Genomic DNA, 23,743 nt, shown 5'->3' on the forward strand with positions numbered 1-23,743 from the left:
CTTCTTCATGGATCAGATCCACTGATGCTGAAGGTGGTACACATAACAGTTTTCTAAGGAACTTGTTTTCGTCTCTCAGTGCATTTGATCCAACACTATGACCCCAAACCCCCGCACCATATAGGGCGGAGGACACACATTTTACGTTATAAATGATCATCATATCTTTAATGCTCCTCACCCCAAGTTTGCATGAGAATCTAAAGATGCTATTGGTGGATCTCTTCGTTTTTAGGCTGATATTATCAAACTCGGGTTGCCATGACCCATTATTAGCAAAGGTGATTCCTAGATAACAAAACGTTTTTACTATTGACATTTTGTCCTTATCAATAAAAAAGGTGGGATTAGATTTCTTACCTTTCATCCCACAGGACATTACAAAGATTTTAGATTTATTTACAAGTAGCTTCCTACTCTCTATGAACGTCATAAATCTATCAATGAGGCGCTGTAGGCCAATCTGTGTGCGGGATAATAATACAGCGTCATCCGCATACAATAAAATTGGCACCGTTTTGCCTCCAATCAAAGGTGCATCGGCAGGGGTCTGACACAATATAAAATCAATTTGGTTAATAAAAAGAGAAAATAAAAGAGGGGCCAGAACACAACCCTGTCGGATGCCTCTTGATACTTTGAAGAAGGGGGTACATTCACCTAAGGATCCATAGCGCACCTTACATGACAGTCTCTCGTATAGCCTGGCCAAAAAGTGTACAATCTCCTTTGGTGCTCCAGCGTCTGTCAGGACCTGCCATAGTATACGATGATCAACTAGGTCAAACGCACTACTCAAGTCCGCAAAACATAGAAACATGTTCCCTTCTTTAACTTTTGTGTATTTATTAATTAGAAGATCTAAATTTACACACTGTTCTAGTGTCCCCATGCCTTTTCTAAAACCATATTGGACCCTAGTTAAAATTTCCTTTTCAGTTGCCCAGGTTTCCAGCCTCTGCAGCATAATTCGACTCATCACCTTTACTGAGGCATCGAGTAAGGAGATGGGGCGATAATTACCTGCCTCCGATTTACTGCCTTTCTTGAATATGGGAATAATGACAGACTGGCCCCAAGATGGTGGTGGGCATCCCTAGGCTGCAGCATTAAAGACCCTCACCAAAATGGGTGCCCACAGGTTCGTTTCAGATTTAAGAAGATCTATAGGGACTCCATCGGGGCCAGGGGCCTTACCTCCTTTACTATCAGACAGGCCTTCATAGACCTCCTCCACGTTAATTCCCAATGGTAAAGGCAACCAGGCTGATACCTCCTGGACCAAGGTTTCTAGGGGCTTCCCTTCCGGGTTAAAAATGTTAGAAAAATGATCAATCCACGCGTTACATGCTACATACGATGTCAATCCCGGAATCCCATCAGTGTTTAAAAAAGGGCTGTTAATAGTCTCCCAATAAAGTTTACTGTTTTGGGTTTCCGCTGCTCGGTGAAGATTGTCCCAGGCTTCTTCTTGCAAGGCCTTTTTCCTTTTGGAGAGGGCCTCCTTATATTTGACGCGCAGAATTTTGATATTATTAGGGTCGCGTGGTTTCAAACACAGTGCCTTTTTAAGTTCACGTAAGGAAAGTGTGCATGATTTGTCGAACCATCCCAGCCTAGCTACTCTGGTTTTAGACTGCTTCTTAGTGAAGACAGCTTCTATAGCTAGGTTTATCATAGTGTAGCTTGTCAACAGAGTTGCTGGGTTAGTGACTACTCCAAGGCAATAGGAAATCTCGTTCCTGCATTTTTCCACGACCTGCTTAAGTTTCATCACAGGGTCAATTCCGGCCGTTCGGTCTCGTAGGGGCAATATCGGTACAACAGAATTCTATATTGGGTGATTTAAAGCCCCAGCCCAATAGGGTTAAAAGGATACTATTATGGTCACTAAGGGATTCTTCCCTGACCCTCAGGTTATTAAATTCACTGGTATTTGACAATAGAATGTGATCGATATTAGAGTTAGCATGCCTGCCTGTAAATGTAGGGCAAGGATGGTTAAACTTATTTCTGTTGCAACTAAGCAGATCTAGGTCGAATTTGGCCAACATATTGTTTAAAAGACTACCATAGTTACAATGTGGGAAATTAAGAGATTCTACTCTATCTGCTGCCCCATTAATGCCCAACTCACTCCTAAATCCACATGGATTACCTGGTGCTAAAGGGCATGGCTGGATGTTAAAATCGCCTGCCCACAGAATGGTCGCCACTCTACGGGAGGATGCCAATACATCTTCGAGAACGGCTTCCAGGGGAAATAAAATATTTCCCCTGGAAGCATCAAAGATGTTATTATAAAAGTTAACAATGATTAGATCTCTGTATTTGCTGGCCTCTAACCGTAGCACCTGGCTATGTGGTTCAATTAAAGAGTAACTTTTGAAATTAAAGTTAGTCAGCTTATTAGAAATTAACATCAGTAGGCCGCCCTTGGCCCGACCTGATGGGGAATTTGATGCGTTAAGACAGTAGGAAGTATAGCCCTCAACGTGGATTGGATCTTGGCACCACGTCTCTTGAAGACAGATTATGTCATACCCGGCCCCAATAAATTCCTCCCAGAAAGGAGTATTCAATGTACCTGTGATACCTGCTATATTCCAGGTGACAACATTTATCCCCGCCGATACGGCTACTGTATGAGCAGCCCTGTCTCGTTGTGGGGCGGGCGATGTATCAGAGACAAGCTGCTTATCACCCAAAGGCACTTCAGATAGCTCCTGATGAGGCGCTAAAAAAGCTACTTCTACATCAGGGGTGCTGCTTAGAATATGGGTACCTGCTAAATTCATAATGGAATTAGGGTCGGTATGTAGATCTGGGGCTGTACAAATTACTTGATTGGTGGCTAGAATACTGTCAATCGTTACATCTATCCCCTGGTCCCCCTGGGTAAGATTATCCCTATCAGGAGGGGCCCAAGGTCAATCGACCATTTCCAGGCAGTCAAATCTGTTACTAACGGGGATGCCCCGCCACCCCCCCGCGGAAGAATGGTCACTATTAGAGTGCCATGGCCGCTGAACCCACTCTCTACTCCTATTCTCCTTTGGGTACCAAGAACCTGTGTTGTTCCACATGCGCTCGGGTGGTTGCGCCCAGTTAGAAACTGGCGGGTTTTGGCGCACGGGAGGTTGCACCCAGTTAGGGGCTAAAGGGGGCTGACGCTCATGTGGTTGCACCCAGTTTGAAACTATCGGGTGCTGGCGCTCAAATGGTTGGACCCAGATTGGAACTGTCGGGGGCGGACGCCCAGAAGGCTGTGGCCAGTTTGGTATAGTTGGATGCTGACGCTCAGGGGGATGTACCCAATTGGGAACTGCCATATTCTGCTGGCTACGTTCATACGGGTAAAAAGAGGAGAGGCGGTGTGCATCAATCCCCCCCTTCTTGGCCAAGGCAGGCCAAGAACAAATGTAGTCCACCATGTCTGGATCATCACAAGTCACTATAATACAGTCTCCCTGTATATTTTTTGGTTCATCCCCAATCCACGGGACTCGACGTACTGCTGAGATTCCCATTTCACTGATTTGGATATAATACTAAACACTAGACCGCTCTCTCTGCTTTGTATTCCATTGCAAGCTTGTTGTCCTAAAACCACCTCAAGCCTCTTTAATTGACTACCAGGCACTGCTGCCCCTATATCTTTCTCTTGCAGGTTCCTGCTTTCTCCCTTTGACAGCTTTTCAGTCTTTCCCTTCCACTAAATTTCGGATCTTTGTGTTTATCCCTCTCTTGCTCTCCGTAAAATATCTGATGTAGAAAGATGTGGGAAAAAAGTGCCCCCACTGGCAACCACCTGCTCAAATTAAGCACTGGTATTAGTTTCCCAAGGACACATTATTCTGCGTTGATACTCACATTGTCATGACTCAGCATCACCCCCTTAGGTGGACCGGTTGTCCCTGAGGTGTAGAGCAGGGTGCAGCATTGATTAACCTTCTGGGAGGCGATGATGTCATCAAGTTCAGAATCTGGGATTTCTGATCCCAGTTGAATGAACTCCAACCACTGCAAACAGAAAGTATCAGTCAATACATTCGTTCAGCTGAGATAATGGTCATACATAAGCCAGGCCACCCAGTCTGTTGCTTCTCCTACCAGCCAATAGCCCCCTTCAATGTGAAAACGAGCTGCAATCTTTTAGATGATGGCATTGCTGCACTTACTGTATGAAACCCACAATTTTCCTTCTCAGATACTGCTCCCATTTTTGGGCATATCAATTACATCCTAGGGAACTTCCTATGGGATCAGAGATCTCCTAGAATAGCTCCAACAAATAATTTAAATCCACTTATGAATGTGGAGTGGAAGCTGCCTTATTCTGTCTTACTACAGAGACTCCCAATTAGTGATCCTGAATGAGTGGTGGCATTACACACAAGGAGACTCGACATTTGCATCCGAAAGTGGGCAATTCAGGTAGTTCAAATATTACATTTCCTATACGTAGGAGGGATCAACCCCCCACACGCTACCTCTGGGCACCAGACTGATATTCAAGATCTGGAGGTACACAAGTAGACATTTTGGATGGGGACAGACGCTAGCTAAAAAAACTCTTTTGTGGAATATGAAGAGACTGGGCCATGCAGTGGTGTTAATTAGGCTTAAGCAATTGGGCTTAAGCATAGGGATCTTCCAACTGGGAGATGTGATGTTGTGAACGGTACTGAAATCAGTGTCTGATTGTAAATTGTTAGCTGTTTCCAAGATAGACTTGGATTAAAATTGATATAAGGTTACCTTGCTGTGGTTGGGGCCTGTCTTTGTGAAAAGAAACATAGCTTGTCTATGGGGGGAGATGGTACGGGGTTGCAGGAAGGACCATCCTACACTAGAGGGATGGAACTAATGAACTAGATCAATGTATCCACTTTACAATACCTGTTTATCAGGCTAGAGGGTATCTGCAGAAATGTAACATTTGGAACAAATTCTATTTAAAGCATTTATTGAGCGCGACAGCTGCCCCAGCCAAGGGGCGTCCCGGCGCTAAACGCAAAAGAGCAGCAAAATACAGAAGAGGGTTTACACAGTAGGAAAGAGAAATGTTTTAATAGCTCTCCTGAATTGATTGAGATTGTCAAGGCCACGAATATGAAGGGGCAGAGAATTCCAAAGAACAGCCGCTCTATAATGAAAGGAGCGACCTCCAGCTTGAACTTTCCTGACGCGAGGGACCCGCAGCAAATGTTGGCCCATTGAGCGAAGCTGGCGGGGGAAACATAGATTGAAAGCAAATCTGTCAGTGAGCTAGGAGATCCAAGCTTCAGAATTTTAAAAGCTATACAGAGTGCTTTAAACTCAATCCTTTGAGCCACAGGCAGCCAGTGAAGACGGCGAACACTGCCCGACACTGAGCAGACTCTACGCAAGCCCAGAAGAGCTCTCACTGCGGCATTCTGAACTCTCTGTAACCTTAGTACTTCTGTCTTGTTTACCCCTAGGTACAGAAAGTTCACATAATCAAGCCTAGAAATAATCAGTGCCTGAATAATGAGCTGTCTGGTCGGCGCATCAAAGAAGCCCAGAATAGGTCTCAGCCCACGGAGGAGACCGAAACAGGTGCCCGCTACCTTCTTTGTTTGAGTCTGGAGACTAAGGGAAGAGTCCATCCAGACCCCCAAGTTCTTTACCACCCGTTTAGGGGGAGGGAGGAGTACCTAGATTCCTGGGCCACCAGTGCTCATTCCATAACCCATGGTCCTTTCCCACCAGCAGCACCTCCGACTTACTAGCTTTCAGCTGGAGGCAATTGGCTGTCAACCAGCCAGCAACTGCTGCAAGATCCCCTTGGAACTTAGCGGCGTTGTCCCTAGAGTTACCAGAAAGTGCCACCACCAGCTGCGTGTCATCGGCATAGGAAACCACCGTCAGCCCTCTGCTCTTGGCCAACACAGCCAAAGGTTGTACATATAAATTAAAGAACCAACAAAAATCTAAATTAGGGAGTAAAGAGGTGGTGCTGATCAGCACCAAGGTGGACGCACCCTCCTCCAGTAAATGGTTCAGATAATCAAAAAGGTCCAACCTCAAGTAGTTAACTGTGAGTCCAGATATTGTTGGCATACACAGTGTTTGTTAAAATACCCCTCACACACCAAAAGGGCCCTTGGTGTCATGCTTCATCATAGGGGTCTCCCCGTTCCTCTGCGGGACGGGGCGTGCTACGACTAGCGACTACGCTGGAGCACCTTAAATAATTGTGAGTGCTATGTGAGTTGAAATGAGTGTAGGTAGGGTCAGGGGTGTTTGGAAAAGTGAATCTAAAATGATACCTGGCTTTGTGAAAGCAAAAAACTATTTATTAGTCACAAGCTGGTATCGTTAAAAAAGGTGTAGCGGAGACTGATAGGCTTGACAATGAACTTAATCTCCTAGTGGCGTCAACATGTTTCGAGGCAGAACGCCTCTTCGTCAGGACGGGGTCTGATCCCTCTGTCACTCACTAATGTTGATTCACAGTATGTGCAATGTGTATATACAGGTGAAGATAATCTATACCTATGTGGTATGTATTAATTCCTATAGTGTTCAGTCCTATCAGTATTGCTGAATAGTGGGCCTGCAAAAAACAAGGAAGAGCATGTGAATGTTTTTACCGCGTATCCCAAAGCACAATAGGTCTCCTAAATTGGGAGGAAAAATTTACAGTGACATAGAAACATGTCCTTGGTGGACCATGACAATACTAGGTCCAGGGTTTTTGTTAAGGGATGAAGAGACACACTTACATGTTGTTAATAAACATAAAACACAACATAGACATACATGTAAAAAGATGGGGACACAGATTCCAGGTTGACAAATGGAGGCAAACATTGCTAGATACATACTGTCACAAGCAGGGGTTAATGCCCCATGAGCCAATAGAGATGAGGGGTAAATGGAACTTCCATCTGTGGAAATTAAAAATTAAAAATTTAAAAATATATAGCAAGGATTTGTGGCTGGAGCAGTGGAGATTATGGCACACAGGACAATAAAGAGTCCTCAGCACTCCCTATCTCGGCTATGCCGTACTTACTAGGCCATGAATAGTTCTCGCATCCTCCCTCGTCTTCGGCTTCCGTGTTGTGGCCGGTACGAAAGGGGATGCCATTTATATACTGCTTTAAACTGGTCTTAATTGATTAATTACGTGCACCTGGGTTTGGCCAGCAGGGGAAGTAACCATGGTGACTGGCGATAACTAAGGCTAGGTTGACTTTAGGCGCCATCTTGGAATGGTGACTGGCGGTAACTAAGGCTAGGTTGACTTTAGGCGCCATCTTGGAATGGTGACTGGCGATAACTAAGGCTAGGTTGACTTTAGGCGCCATCTTGGAATGGTGAAAAATGGGTGTACAATCCTAAAAACCTGCCAAACAATGCGGGAAGTATGCTATGAGGTCCCTCCGATTGTTAATGAGCCTATGTACGGTGGGTAGTGTAAAAAGATAACCCATGGTTTGTGACTCCAGACACGGGGGTGATCAATTAGGGCTCAGTTGCGCAGATAGTTTGTCATCGTTCTGTGTGTACGGTTGGTAGTCTATAAATGATGACCCATGGTTTGTAGCTCCAAACTCGGGGGTGATCATTAAGGGTTCAATTGCGCCCAGGGTATGTCATCGTTAAGTCCAGTGATGTGAGTGCCCAGACGGAACACCCATCGCTGTTCTTTTTCCAGAAGGTTCTTATCAGTTTTGAAGGACTCAACCACTGTCCAGTGTAGGTCCTGCGTACTCTGTCCCATCAAGAGGTAATGGGTGGCCATTTTAGTAGTTGTTTTTTTGCAACGTACGTTGCTACGGTGTTCACCTATGCGTACCTTGACGGGTCTAGAAGTCATTCCAATGTATTCTTTTGCACACGGGCAAGTGATGAGGTAGATCACATTACGACTATTGCAGTCCGTGAATGCCCGTTGTTCCCAGTTTGTTCCGTTAGAAAAATGGATCGTCCTACTCCTACTGGTCAGTTTGCAGTGGGTGCAGGTACCACAAGGATGGTGCCCACCCACATCCGCTAGTTTGGGTGGACCGTTTTCTACAGGGGTTCTAGGCCTGCTATGGACCAATATGTCTCTAAGATTCCTCCCTCTTTTATGGGAGAACATAGGTTTTGGGAAATTCAAAGAACCACAGTCAAGAATCCTCCAGTGTTTGTTCACTATTTTAGTGATTCTGTTAGAGTTCGAGTTGAAAGTTGTTATGCAGATGGGGCGGGTCTCTGGTTCCTTGGGAACTGTGTCCTCGAGAAGGGCCCCCTATTGTTATTCCTTGCTCTTTTGAAACCTTTTTTAACAATAGTTGTGGGATAATTTCTGTTTAGTAGTTTCCCTTTTAGATCTACTGCCTGGTTCTTAAACTCCGTAATATCAGAGCAGTTACGCCTGAGGTGAAGGAATTGCCCGTAGGGCAGATTATCCCGTAGGTGTCTCAGGTGGAAGCTGTTGTAGAGAAGAAGACAGTTCTTGGCAGTTGGCTTGAAGTGCGTACATGTGTGAAGTCTACCCTGTTTGGGGTAAATGTTTAAGTCTAGGAACACCAGGTTCTCATTAGATGCAGTATGCGTAAAATTAAAAAACGGGTCTTGCAGGTTCAACCAGGTCATGAAATTGTTTACTGATTGGATATCACCCTTCCAGATCACTAGCACATCGTCGATGTACCTTTTCCATGTGACCACTTGATTGTGGAAGGGGTTCTCTGCGTGCAGGATTTTGGTCATCTCTGGGTGGTGGACATAGAGACCGGCCAGGCTAGGAACAAACGTGCTTCCTATGCTGGTCCCATGTTTTTGGAGGTAATATGTGCCTTCATACATGAAAAAGTTACTCTTTAGAGCCAGAGAGATGCATTCCAGAACCACATGCCTGGGGGTCTGGTATTGCCATTGTGATGCAAAAAGTACTTCCTCAAATATCTCAAGAGTCTCTTGGTGTGGTAGACTCGTGTAGAGACTTTCTACATCCAACCCCAATAAGAGGTCATTTTCAGGGTCAAAAGGTATTTCTTCAATGAGTTGAAGTACCGCCTTGGTGTCTCTCAAGTAGGTTTTGGTTATTTGTACCAGCGGCCTTAGAAAAGCATCTGAGAACTTGGATAAAGGTTCCAGTATGGAGCCGATCCCCGACACTATAGGTCGGCATGGGGGGTAAGCTGTCTCCTTGTGGATTTTGGGTATTGTATAAAATTACGGTGTAATTGGGTTCTTCATAATGAGGAATTCTGCTTCCTTGCTAGATATCCAGTCATGGGCGGTGGCCTCCTCAACCATCATGAGGATTTGGATCGGGGTCTCCTCCGTTGGGTCCTTTCTCAATACCTCATAGTTGTGTCTGTTATCTAAGAGTTTCCGGCACTCCCTGTCATAGTTGGTCTGGGATTGAATGAAAACCGCTCCGCCTTTATCGGCCGGTTTTATGACAATCTCTGGGTTGTTAGCCAATGCTGACAGGGCCTCTCTTTCCCTCTGTGAGGTATTTTGAAATGTAGTACTGTTGTTATCCGGTAAAGTCATCAACTCCTCCATGACAGCTTTTTCAAAAGCTAGTAACTCAACTGGCATGGCAGAGTCTGGAGGGGTAAACGTGGACCTATTCCTTAGGCCGGTGTCTGTTGTTTCCTTCTGATTAGTCAAACTTTCGTTTTGGTTAGCAAAGAAAGCTTTTAATTTTAGTTTGCGCATGAACTCTTTCATTTCCTGGCAAACCTTGAACTTGTCCATTTTATTCGTCGGTACGAAACCCAGTCCCTTTTCCAGAACCTGGTGTTGTGGTTTGGTCAGTTGTAGTTCAGACAAATTGACCACTAGGTGCCCCGGCTGGTTGATGCCGTCATGCTGCGTGTTGACACGCGTGGAGGTTGCTCTGGGTTGGGGTTCCAGTGGACCTGGTTGCCCCTTCTGTTCCTGCCTCTTCTTGGACCATGGCGCTGGCCTAAAAAAGGCGGTGGACCATAGTAGTTGAAGTTAGGGGGTGCCTGTTGGTTCCATTGTTGGAACTGATAGTCCATGTAAGGTGGCGCTAGAGGATAGTGCATTTACCCTGGGGGGGCTTGGTACGGTGGCCAGCCAGTCCCTCCATGTGTATGTGGTTGGTGGAAAAAATGTCCACATCCCCTGGTTCCTGGCTTGCTGTTCCTACTAGAGCTGGAGCTATTGGAACTTGTGTCCGAAGGGTCAGTGTCCTGGTCGCTACTATTGCTCCTAGACACATAATCCTTTTTGGTGTATGGATATACGCGCTCGTGGCTGCACCCATCAGTGTCTTTTTTATGTTTCTTGTACTTGCTCTTCTTAAGGGTTAGTTCGAATTCAGTCATTTCTTGATTTAGTTTGTCTAGTCTTTTTTTTAATACCGCTGGTGTTTGATAACTCCTGATTTGGACCTCTAGCTTCTGGATGTCTATTTTAAGTTCCTGGGTGAGTCTGGTCGCTGTTTTTATAATAAGGACTAGCCAGTCCCTGGTACAGCGCCAGCTTATCAAGGACCAATCCTTCTTAAATGCCATGTCGTGTGTGAAAATGAACGGTTCATTTTTCACTATCAAACCGGGTGGGGCTGTCTTAACTTTCAGGTACTCGGTCATCATTAGACCATGTAAAGCTGTCTTGATTTGTGTCCTTCTCAAATTGGCTAGTTCATCCCAGTCTCCCGTGGTCGGGCCTGGGTCTGAGTTACTCAATCCTTCAAATGGGTTGAGAGTGGCTAAAATCCTGTCGACCTCCTCATCATCAAAACTTAGGCCGCCTGCTTCCTCCATCTTCAGACTAAGTGTGTGTGCTATGCGTGTGTAGTTATGTGTCGTGTTTGTGAACAACTCCCTTTAGAATCATAAAAGGAGTGTCATGGAAAAGGATAGACAAGCAAATGGATGTATTCTCTTAATGCCAGAAATTCCGGCTCAGAAAAGAAACAGAAGACTCCCACAGCTGTACGCTGTCTAAATGTAATGTAATGTAACTGTTTTTTATATAGCGCGGGTTACACTCCAGGGAGCATCTTAGCGCTTCAGAGTGTACAACAAAAACAGGTGGCTATGTTCATGTAGCAGGTCTTGACAGGGGTGTTAAATCATGTTTTTACATTGTATATCGGATAAGGTGTAGATCCAAGTTTTAAGGGTCTTTCTGAAGTTGGTTTCTGTGGAGATTTGCCGGAAAGAGGGTGGTAATATATTCCAGGCTTTGGACCCCAAAACTGCCAGGGCTTTGCCTCCCCTGGTTTTCAGTCTAAACTTTGGGATGGTAAGGAGGTTGTCACCTTGGGACCTCAGACATCGGGAGGGGACATACCGTTGGAACATGTTTTCAATGTATTTGGGTCCTGTTCTGTTGAAAGCCCTAAAGGTGATTAGCAGAATTTTGAACAGCACCCTTTTGATGTTTGATGTTGATGTTTGTGGTTTTTATATAGCGCTCTGTCACTCCAGGGAGCATCCTGGCGCTTTTATTTTATTGCTGACAGATAGTATGGTGTTTCGACTGCGTTTGGGAAGTTTGAGTATAATTAGACCAAAGTTTTGCATTTTGATTCTGGGAGTCCGTAGATCCATGTTTTTAAAGATTTTGTGAAAGTCTGTTCTGAAGATATTAGACGAAGGTCTGTAGGGAGTGTTTTCCAGGCCTTAGCCCCAAGAACTGCCAATGATTTTCCCCCCTTGGTGGCAAGTTTAAACTTGGGGACAGTTGTGGTAAATAAATAAATAATACCCTATTTTTGACTAGACTTATAGCATAACAGATAGCTCAATAAATAAGAGTCAAGATTCGAGGTAGTAGGAGTTTCTGCAGGTTTATTACAGCATAAGGACAGGATCAGGACAACCTGCATAGGATGACCCAGCAGCTGCTGGGGCTAGGTCTGGGATGAGCGCGCTAACATTCAATAACAAAACACAGGCATATATACATAGCGCGAACACATAGCATTACATTGCAGTAGGCGTAGCAGTGGGTGGAGCAGAAGGTGTGACGCGTAGCAGTCGCGAAAGATAACAGTAAAAAGAGGTGTAACTGGGCGTATACGTAGACATGTGGTGCAAACGTAACAGAATATGTCATGAATGGGCGGAAACATAGGAGGGGGCTACCTAAGGAGCCGGGACCTCTAACCTAATGGTGCGCGAAAACTAGCAATGACGTGTTACTAGGAGAAGCTGGGGGCTACGAACTCTGTGCTAGGAGCAGAGACTAAAGTCTGGAGGGTCGGAGCGACATGTACCTAAACCCTATCTGGTATCTAATGTTTAGGGAACATGTTGATATAAACTAGAAGTCATGAGGGGAAAAGCTAACTTGATTCTAAGACTGGACCATGCATTATTCTACATGTAGTGCGTGATGAAGAATACTAAATGACCATTAAATACAGTATTTCTCTAACGTGGAGCCGAGTAGGCTAGACAATGACGGAAACTATTGATGCAGTTCAGTAGCTTAGGAATGCAGAGGAGGAGGACTGAACTGATAGCTGGAACTATAACATACTTTTGGCAGACTCAGAGGCAGAGCCAGGCTGCACCGGGCACTGCGAGGCAGGAAGTAAGTGAAGGGTCGAGGATACAGGTGGGGGCTGTATCGCTCCTCAGCGAGGCTTTCAGGAGACAGGAGCTGAATCTGTGGTCCGGGCCCTTTTGAGGCCTGGAAACGGGGACTTTATAATGGAATAACGTGCACACTGGGAAACGTGGCAACATAACTTTACATAGGCCTGATATTCGTAGTATTCACGAGGACTGGAAAATGACATACCAGAGGTGGACACAACTGGAATAGCGTCATTAATCGGACATGAGGAATAACATATGCATATTGGTCATGCACACATAACATATGATGGATGAGGCGTAGGGACACAGAACATGGCAAAATTTACTTTTCCACATTCCCTCCTTGTCACTACGTTTCCATCAGGAAACATCAATTTTCATGATACCGTCTATCATTTCATACAGTACCATTTGCTCGTCTCGAATTGTCTTGGAACGGGATTTAGAACGGGGCTTGGGACTAGGAATACAAGAGGTAGCACACATGCTGCAAATCGCAGGGCCACATTGTATACAGAGGCAGCAGCTGAATATAATCGCTACTGCAATACCTAGAAAGGACAGGACTTTCCATCCCCATGCGGAAATTATATTCCAGAACCAACCGGACCATGTCCAGGTGCCTGGATCTTGATGTAACAGATGGGCAATTTTATGGAGTCTGGTTATAGCTGAATAAACAGACGGCGCGTTATTTGGAATGAAAATGCAGCAACTAGATCCGATGACTCTACAGGCCCCGCCCCTATCGGCCAGTATGACGTCAAGGACGAGACGATTTTGCAAAACGACAAATCTCATAGCAGATTGTTCTTCGGTTAGGTTACCTAGAGCAGAGGCAGTCTCATTAACTACAGCTTCAAGGGTTCTTGTTAACCTACGGATCAGTTTACTATTCTGGACAGGTCCTACAAAGAAGAAGAAACCTTTATTGAAATCTGTATACTGTTCTAGAGTAGTTTCAGTATAATCGACAATTGGGGACTCCCTTCTATGTCTAATGTGTACTAGATGTGTGTTTCTGTGATAATCAGATGGGGCTAGGAAAACAGGTGGCAGTAGGAAAGCAATGTAACAGGTTCCCTCCCAATCGAGGGGCAGACGGACATATGCGGTTTGACCACAAATAAAATAAGAATGACGTGAAGCTTTGAAAATAGATTTCCCACTGTCACTATACTGGATAACAGTAGTACATTCACTATGACCTACATGTACAGAACCATAATTACGGACACATAATTCGCCTTTGACAGGTAGTACTGAAATAGCAGGTAAGTCTGGAGTAGTATCAGACTGAACATTCAGGACCATGAAATTCGACGAATAATTACCTAAATTATACACTTCATTCTCTAGATCTAAACCTGTTCTGTGGGGGAAACCTTACTTGTCTGGAAAACATGTACTGTTAAGAAAAGACATATCTGTTGAGGATGACGTTAACGTGGACCATGCTCCACACGAACCATTGTGTGAGAATGGATAAGGAAAGAGTGGCAGAACTCCTTTTGATGTCTGGAAAGGGGGGAGTCGACCACACACCCAACAATTAGTGGCATTGCTGGTCTGGTGTGAGTAATGTAACATACGGATAAATGTGTTGTTGCACATAGCGAGGCGGTAAGAATATTCGTGAGGAGGCAGATCACTAAACGTGTGCTCTACTGTAGCATTAGCAGACATATTTACATGAGGAACTGGAAAATACAGATAGAACGCATAGCTGGTGCAGGAAATCAAAATGCTGAGAAACAATATGAAACTTAGAAAAACGATACATCTGATTGAACTTTGACTGACTCTCTCACTGTGGGGGTCTATTTTATACATGTCAGAAACAGTCTAACCGTTTCACCTAGGGGAGGACTTATACAATCAAACTGACTGACTTATTTTACTAGACCTGAGCTTTAACTTATACTCCTGCTGCGGAGTTTTCTCTAACAAGGGAGGGGTTGTAATAATGTCTTGTGCGGGACAGTCCTTTAAAACAATGTCTTGGCAATCTTTCGAATCCTGGCAATCCTTGGAAATGTTCTTGGAGACTGATTTCAATTCATTGAAAAGTTTTACATGAGAGAGGTGGACCCACCCCTTCCTGCCTTCCAACTTGACGGCAGTTCGGGTGGTCAAGAGGACCTGGCGTGGCTCCTTCCAACGTGGTTCCAGCGGACTTGATCTGTCAAAATTTCGGATCATCACAAGGGAGCCTGGAACGATCTCGTGCGGTGCCACCTCGGTATTGTCTGGAAATGCGGCGGCAACCTGTGAACGACATGAGTTGAGGGCAGACATCAAGGAAGCTAGGTAATCTGTCAGCATATTACATGAAACATCGGTAATACTTCGGGGTCTAGGAGTGCCCCACATGTTAGGGGGGCGGCCGAATACGACCTCATACGGGGACAGACCTGATCTGGAATGTGCGACCATGCGCATATAAAACAAAGCGACTGGCAGAGCTACTAGCCAGTCTACACCTTTGTCCTTACAGACTTTTGCAATGCGGATTTTCAGAGTCTGATTATGTCTCTCTACGAGACCGGCTGCTTCAGGATGGCGTACACAATGGAACTTCCACTGGTACCCTAACAAAAGGGAAATGTGCTTCATGAGTTCAGATGAGAATGGCTGGCCGTTATCGGAATATACGACTCTAGGGAGTCCGTATCTAGGGAAAAACTCACGAACCAACTGCTTGGCAGTGGTCGCGGCTGTGTAATCTGGGACTGGATAGGCTTCTGTCCACCTGGACAAAGCGCATACTACTACAAGGACATACTTGAAACCTCGACATCGCTCCATCTGAATATAATCCATCTGGAGGACCTCAAAAGGGTGGTCAGGGGGCTGGAAACCACCTTGTTCCACCGGGACACTTTTACCTGGGTTAAACTGACAACATATCATACAGGTGCGGACTTTCTGCTTGGCTGCAGCTCGTAAATGCTTATTGAACCAAATGTTCTGGATACTGTCTAACATAGCTTTTTCTCCTAAATGTGCTGGACTATGTGCGGTATTAATAATGACTTGAACCATAGAGTCGGGGAGAAACCATGTGGCTCTACCCTTCGTTAACCATCCTTGATCTGTCTGGACCCCTCCTTGTTCAGACCACTTCTTGATTTCTTCAGGAGTAGCATGTAACTGGATATCTATGACGTCTTGTGTAGGGTCCTTAACTGTCATACATATAATCGGATCTGAAGTATGTGTCATGTTAACTGGAATGTCTGGAGTCTGTGCTGTAAGCTTGGCTGTGCGGTCTGCTAGATCATTACCTTGGGAAATAATGTCGGTGACTTTCGTATGTGCTTTGCACTTCATGATAGCAATAGATGTCGGTAAATGTATGGCATCTAACAGGGCTTGAATAAGGAGACCATGCTGAATCTTGGTTCCATGAGAAGTCATGAAACCTCTCTCCTGCCAGAGCACTCCGAAGTCGTGTACAACTCCGAATGCGTAACGTGAATCTGTGTAAACATTAACCTTCAGGTTCTTGGCGTGTATACAGGCTTGTGTCAGAGCGACTAGCTCTGCTGCTTGAGCGGACAGGGTGTCAATACGGTGTGTTTCAATAACTTCAGTGTCAGTAGTCACTGCATACGCGGCGACTAGTTCTCCTGTACTAGTTCTCATACATGAACCATCCACATAAAGTGTCAGGTCAGGATCTGGTAACGGAATGTCTGTCAGGTCTTGTCTTGGCTTTGTGGTAATGTTAACTACTTCCACACAGTCATGTGTGTCTGGATTTGAATTAACTGATGGTAACAGTGTAGCAGGATTCAGGACGTTGCAGCGTCTAATATCTATGTGTGGCTGGAACAGTGTCAATTCATAACCTGTTAAACGTGCAATTGTCAAGTGCTGTGTTTGTGTTCGGTTTAAAAGAACTTCTACTGAATGTGGGACTTGTACTGTCAGGGAATGTCCTAAAACTATGGAATCACTTTGTCTGATAGCTAGTGCTGTGGCTGCAACTGACTTGAGGCACGCAGGCAACGCCTGGGCGACTGGATCTAATGTGCTCGAAAAATAAGCACAGGGCTTGTATTGACCTGCTTGATCTTGTGTAAGAACAGATAATGCTGTACCTTCCCGTTCAGTAACGAAAAGTGTAAAAGGCTTACTGTAGTTCGGTGTAGCTAGAACTGGAGCTTGACATAGGGCTTTCTTTAACTCGTTGAAACTAAGTGTATGTTCAGATGTCCAAGGGAGGACAGTCGATACGGCTGCCTCCTGTGTCGTTAACTGTATCAGTGGCTTGGCTAGAAATGCATACTGGGGAATCCATTGTCTACAATAAGAAGTAAGGCCGATAAAGGCACGTACCTCCTTCTGGGTTCTGGGCTGGGGAAGATTCGCTATTAACTGGATACGGTCGGGTGTCAGCTGCCTACCCCTCTTGGACAGCAAGTGTCCTAAGTATACCACTTGCTGGACACAGAATTGAAGCTTCGAAGGTGACACCTTGTGCCCCATCTCGGCTAGAAAATACAAGACTGTAAGTGATGCTCGCTCGCAAGCACGTTCAGAACGGGCTGTGATCAGTAGATCATCGACATACTGGAGCAGGGCAGTGTCAGTTGGCATGTGAATGTTGTCTAGTTGTCTCTTGAGTGCTTGACTGTAAATACTAGGGCTTTCTGTGAAACCTTGAGGAGCGCGTGTAAACATATAGCTCCTTCCATTTAAACAGAATCCGAAAAGAAACTGACTGTCTGGATGAATTGGAACACTAAAAAATGCATTCTTAAGGTCTATGACAGTGAAAAACATGGCTTCGGAATCAATGGCTGTTAACAGGGAAGAAATATCTGGGACAACTGGGTACTGAGGAATAATACATTTATTAAGCTCTCGTAAATCAATCACTAATCGATATACTGGGGGTGCATTTGGATCAGTACGTTTCATGACTGGAATGATCGGAGAATTACATACATTGGAGTCAGTTTCTACAACTACTCCTTGAGCCATGAGCTCGTCAATAATTTTGGATAAGGCTGCTACAGCCTCAGGTGGCAATCTGTACTGCCTGATTCGTGGTAACACTACACCTGGCTTGAGAGTCACACGATGGGGTGTGATTTGCATGTAACCTACATCAGTTGGACCTTGCGCCCATAAGTGCTGCGGAACATTAGACAATCTTGAATCAAAATCTCGTAATACATAGTGACCCTTAAAGTCACGTAGGAACAGACGTATTCCCTCTGGGGAACAGCAAATAACTGCACCTAATTCTTTCAGTGTCTTAATGCCTAATAGATTTTCTGGACATGACTTAGTAAGTAACAGATCAGTAGTACGGGACAATGGACCTACTTCTAGAGTAACTGGCTTTGATATCTCGTTAACTATTGGTTTTCCTGAAAATCCAAGGGAAACATTTCTTGAGCCTGAGAGCGGAGCCCCTGGAACTTCGGCATGACTAATTGTGGTCCTACTTGCCCCTGTATCGATCAAAAACTTTCTGTCTTTCCCTAATACTTGACTGTGAACATAGGGACCTTCTTGATCTACAGGTATCTCGATGAGAGGCAAGCCTACCTCCCTCTCTAGGCTGTTTCATGAATATGGCTGGTACTCTGGATACTCAGACTGTGCATACTGGTACATCTGTGATGTAACGTGCTGTGTTGCAGCAATAGGCTGCGGTACTGTAACTGTCTGTTGTGCATTCTGTGGCTGAGGAATCTGTGAAACTTGTTCTTGTCTAGGCGGACGTGGTCTTTCTTTAGTCTTACCAGTAGCTATGTTGTGTTTCAGAACTGCACACTCGTTTATAAAATGACCTGGCTGTTTACAATAATTGCAGTTCCCTTTAACGGGAGCTGCAGGATGACTGGCTTGATTCGGACCCCTCTTCTGACTGTCTTGAGGAACAGATTGTGCAACTAGCACTTTCATTTTTGTGTCTTTCATACGTTTTCTCTCGTGTTCTTGCTCCTCTCTGATTCTATTCTGGTGATACTGGAGCATCTGGAGCATCTGGGACGGAGTATTCGCTTGCCAGGTGCTTTCGACTTTCAAAACTCGATTTTTAATTTGCGGACTTGAATTCTCGACTAATTTGGTGACGAAAAGATGAGGGTATGACTCACTACTTGTCTTGAGACCACTATTAATACTAAAACATTTTTCAAACCTAGAATAAAAATCACTAATATCTTCATCTTGTTTCTGTTTACAGGCTGAGATTGCATCCCAGTCTTCTTTCCTAGTTGTTAATAATCTGGGTAAAACTTGAATCAATAATTCTGGTAATTCTTTACATTTATCTCCAAGACCGGTACCTGGTACTCGTGCCTTGTCTTCAGCTTCTAGAGCTGCCCAATCGATCTTTTTCTCTCCCACCTCCCATTCTTTTTCCTTTAACTTTTCATACACCCCTGCGGGTAACAGGACCTTTAACATTTTAATGATATCTGGGTAAGTGTATTCTCCCATACGGAGCATGTCTTTTAATTCTCTATGGAACCCTGCTGGATCTTTGTCATGACAGGGAATTAGTTTCTTCATTTCAAGAAGTTCCATCTTTGATATTGGAGTGTATACAAACACTCGTTGCATTACGCCACCCGCCCCTTGGACTGGGTGGACTTCTCGTAACGGATTCTGTCTGTCTATGTAGAATGATTTTCTTTCTGGGGGTGAGACATGAACAAAATGTGGGTTCAGGAACGTTCTATATTTGTGGCGCTGTTCTAGAATGACACTAATTAAATCGGTACCTAGACCTCTCCATCTATACTGGAGTAACTCGTTCAGGATATCATGTAACGGACCTGGATCAGAGTGTTGACCCTCATACAGAGTAATGAGGTACTGGATCATATACATACCCACCAGTCGTTGCTTGGCTGGGGGCAGTTTCAGAAACATTTGTGCCACTATTTCGTCTGGAAAAGTGGTAGAATCAGTAATCCATCAGACTGCTGATCGGGCTAGTTCTTGTTCATGCATGGTACTTAATTCACTGTAACCGACTCGTGATTTCAGAATGTGATCGGTAGCTTGAAATACTTGTTCTAGAGAACCTTGTTCTGGTGCTAGATGAAAAATAGACTTGGGTTCTAGACGTAAATGGCGATCTGGAAATCTAGATTTTCCTACATACGCTATTCTGGCGGGATTCTCGTTCTCTTCCTCTTCAGGATCAGAGATACTTTCTTTCTCGCTTACTTGTGCTGCTTTACGTTGTTCGTGTAACCTTATTATTTCTTTACGAATTTTCTTGTACATACTCTCCATAGCACCGACGGTCTTGTGCTTACCCTCGGCTATATTATCACTCCACCTTGTCAGGATTCTCATTTCGGCGGAATCTTTAGACGGGTAATCTTGTTCTCTTATTAGACAATTTATCAGGAACTTTAATATCATGAGCTGGATCTCGGCTTTCCTTTGAGACATAATCTCGCCAATACTTTCTGGATCATCCCCTGTACGGATGAAACGATATATTCTATATTCTGTCCAGATCTTCTTTCATGTTCGGCAAGGTGACTAGATACTCGGTCACTCTCCTTACACGTAAGGAATATAAAACCATAGTATATTCGCCTGGAACTGGATCATAAACACATTCGTTAAGGGCTTGCCTGATTTCTGTAACAGACTTATTACTTTTAGGAGTACGCTGTGATGCTTGAGCATGTAATTCGAGTGCCGATAAACGCTTGTGTGGCGGCGGGGTTTGAGGAGTAGCTCCTCCTGCGGCTCCTAGACTGGAGTCGTCTACTGAGGCTCTACGTCCTGGCAGAGTGGGAAATGGAACTGTAGGCTGGACCGGGGGTACCGTAACAGGTACTCCGGTGTCTGGAGGAGCGGGAAGTGCCTGATTCACAGGGACTAGCGGAGCGCGAACATGATTTGCATATTCGGGGACTGTGTCGTCCAAATAGGACGAAATAAAAATATCAGCTGCGGTCGGTTTGTGACGTAGCTTGGTCGGAATTAATGGTGGCGGGAAATTACTAGATGCCTCTGGGGTCGCTTTTGGCAAGCCTTCGGCAAGGAGAGGATACATACCCTTAATAAGGGCATGCCTCTGTCTGTCTGACTGTTCGGCTTTGACTTGTTCACCTATCTCGATTAATTCTCTTTCTTGGGCTCGTTCCTGGGATTCTCTACTTAACTCTGACTTTCTGACTTCCTTTTCGGTTCTTCTATGCGCTTCTTTACGCCATAACTCGATGGCATCTTTCTGTGACTGTCTGGCTTTCTTTTTCCATAATGCTTCTTCTACTCGCATGATACATTCGGCATCCCATGTACCCGATACGGGCCATCTATACTTTTCTTCTAACTGTTTGGTATACCCTACCCATAAATCTAGATATAATATGGCGCTTATGCCATGTTTCTGATACATAAAGTGACCTGGACTGTCCCTAGGCGGGACAGGAACCGCTTCCTCTAATAAACCTTTTCTAGTTTTTAACTGACGTAACTTGGAAAATATAGGCATGACTGAACTGTAATCTGGACAAAATACAATACACAATAAAAACACGAAATCACATCGCACTCATACCACAACAGTAAATTACATGAAGAACATTATAAATAACAGTTCGAACAGAATATTACCTGGAATACTGAGAACAGAAATAGAACAGATTTTCTCGAGAACGGAACAGACTAGAGTTACTGGATGCACTGCTGTAACAGTACGGAACATACCGGTCCCATAAAGGGACACATCAAGACCCGTATCCACCTAGGTGAACACTTCGTTTGTGAGTCTGGGCACCACCAACCCACGGACCAGGAGTCAATTTAGATTGGTCCTGTCTAGATACTACCCCAGCAATGGTACTCACCGGGCAGCACGGAACGGAAGGCCTCGGACTGGACTGGACGACGGACGACGAACTTCGGACTTCGGACTTCAGTTACAGGTGGGCCTCCGGATACCTCGGACCTTGGACTCTCGGCTTGGGCTCTGGTCGGGACTCGCCGCGTTCCTCCACCGTCTCGTTCGGATGCTGGACCGCCTCCTCCGTCTCCTCCGTGGGCCTGAGGGATACTTGAGCAGAAATATCTGCCACTGCGCAGAAGAGTTCCGTCACGACTGCAGAGGGTCAGGGGGTCGGCGTGGCTTCACCGACGCGTGGGGAAAGGGCAAGTCCCTATTCGGGCGCCATTATGTGGTAAATAAATAAATAATACCCTATTTTTGACTAGACTTATAGCATAACAGATAGCTCAATAAATAAGAGTCAAGATTCGAGGTAGTAGGAGTTTCTGCAGGTTTATTACAGCATAAGGACAGGATCCGGACAACCTGCATAGGATGACCCAGCAGCTGCTGGGGCTAGGTCTGGGATGAGCGCGCTAACATTCAATAACAAAACACAGGCATATATACATAGCGCGAACACATAGCATTACATTGCAGTAGGCGTAGCAGTGGGTGGAGCAGAAGGTGTGACGCGTAGCAGTCGCGAAAGATAACAGTAAAAAGAGGTGTAACTGGGCGTATACGTAGACATGTGGTGCAAACGTAACAGAATATGTCATGAATGGGCGGAAACATAGGAGGGGGCTACCTAAGGAGCCGGGACCTCTAACCTAATGGTGCGCGAAAACTAGCAATGACGTGTTACTAGGAGAAGCTGGGGGCTACGAACTCTGTGCTAGGAGCAGAGACTAAAGTCTGGAGGGTCGGAGCGACATGTACCTAAACCCTATCTGGTATCTAATGTTTAGGGAACATGTTGATATAAACTAGAAGTCATGAGGGGAAAAGCTAACTTGATTCTAAGACTGGACCATGCATTATTCTACATGTAGTGCGTGATGAAGAATACTAAATGACCATTAAATACAGTATTTCTCTAACGTGGAGCCGAGTAGGCTAGACAATGACGGAAACTATTGATGCAGTTCAGTAGCTTAGGAATGCAGAGGAGGAGGACTGAACTGATAGCTGGAACTATAACATACTTTTGGCAGACTCAGAGGCAGAGCCAGGCTGCACCGGGCACTGCGAGGCAGGAAGTAAGTGAAGGGTCGAGGATACAGGTGGGGGCTGTATCGCTCCTCAGCGAGGCTTTCAGGAGACAGGAGCTGAATCTGTGGTCCGGGCCCTTTTGAGGCCTGGAAACGGGGACTTTATAATGGAATAACGTGCACACTGGGAAACGTGGCAACATAACTTTACATAGGCCTGATATTCGTAGTATTCACGAGGACTGGAAAATGACATACCAGAGGTGGACACAACTGGAATAGCGTCATTAATCGGACATGAGGAATAACATATGCATATTGGTCATGCACACATAACATATGATGGATGAGGCGTAGGGACACAGAACATGGCAAAATTTACTTTTCCACACAGTGATCAGATTGGCTGTGGCTGATCTAAGTTCTCTCGAGGGATAATACCTGTGGAATCTGTTATTTAAGTATTTTGGGCCCTGTTTGTGAAATAACCTGAATGTGATCACAATGATTTTAAATAAGATCCGCTTCTGAATAGGAAGCCAATGCAGCTTGTTCAGGGCAGCTGATGCTGATGATCTTCTAGGCAACCTTAGGACCAATCTCGCTGCCGCGTTTTGAATAGTCTGTAGTTTATGTAGAGTAGATTTTGTTACTCCAGCATACAGACTATTACAGTAGTCAATTTTGGATGTTATTAGGGCAACTGCTACTGTTCGGCGGGCGGGCAATGGTAGATAGTCAAAAAATTTGCGTAGCCCTTTCATGATGTTAAAGCAGGCAGCTGCTATTTCTTTGGATTGTTGCTTAAAAGAAAGCAGATTATCAAATTTTATGCCCAGATTTCGAGTGGCATTGATGGTGTCTGGGGGAGCTTCCGCATCGGGTGGCCAGCAGGTGAGTGGGGAAAATAAGTTATTTTTCCCAAATGGTATGATCTCTGTCTTTGCAGAGTTACATTTCAGATGGTTTTCGTGCATCCACTTAAAGGTTGCCGTCAGACACTCGTTTAGGTCTCGTTCTGCTTTGGCTATATCTTTATCCAGAATCAGGACCAGTTGGGTGTCGTCGGCGTATGCGACCGTATTCACATTGAAGGATGCAATAAGACTTATCAGGGGAGCCATGTACAAATTAAATAAGGTAGGGCTCAGACTAGAGCCCTGAGGTACCCCTGAGCCAATCTCCTTCTCCTTTGAATAAAATTGTCCTAA

General features: G+C 45.0%; 1 protein-coding gene across 1 annotated transcript in view; it reads right to left on the reverse strand.

The window, feature by feature from the left end:
- LOC144817689 (long-chain-fatty-acid--CoA ligase ACSBG2-like) overlaps positions 1 to 23,743 on the reverse strand; it is a 635,515-nt gene that overhangs the window by 347,591 nt on the left and 264,181 nt on the right. Inside the window, exon 6 of the mRNA XM_078674436.1 lies at positions 3,874 to 4,023. Within this exon, the coding sequence (XP_078530562.1) occupies positions 3,874 to 4,023 (150 nt within the window). The remainder of the gene's footprint in view (positions 1 to 3,873; positions 4,024 to 23,743) is intronic.

This window comes from Lissotriton helveticus, chromosome 2_1, assembly GCF_964261635.1.
Source record: "Lissotriton helveticus chromosome 2_1, aLisHel1.1, whole genome shotgun sequence".
NCBI lineage: Eukaryota > Metazoa > Chordata > Amphibia > Caudata > Salamandridae > Lissotriton > Lissotriton helveticus.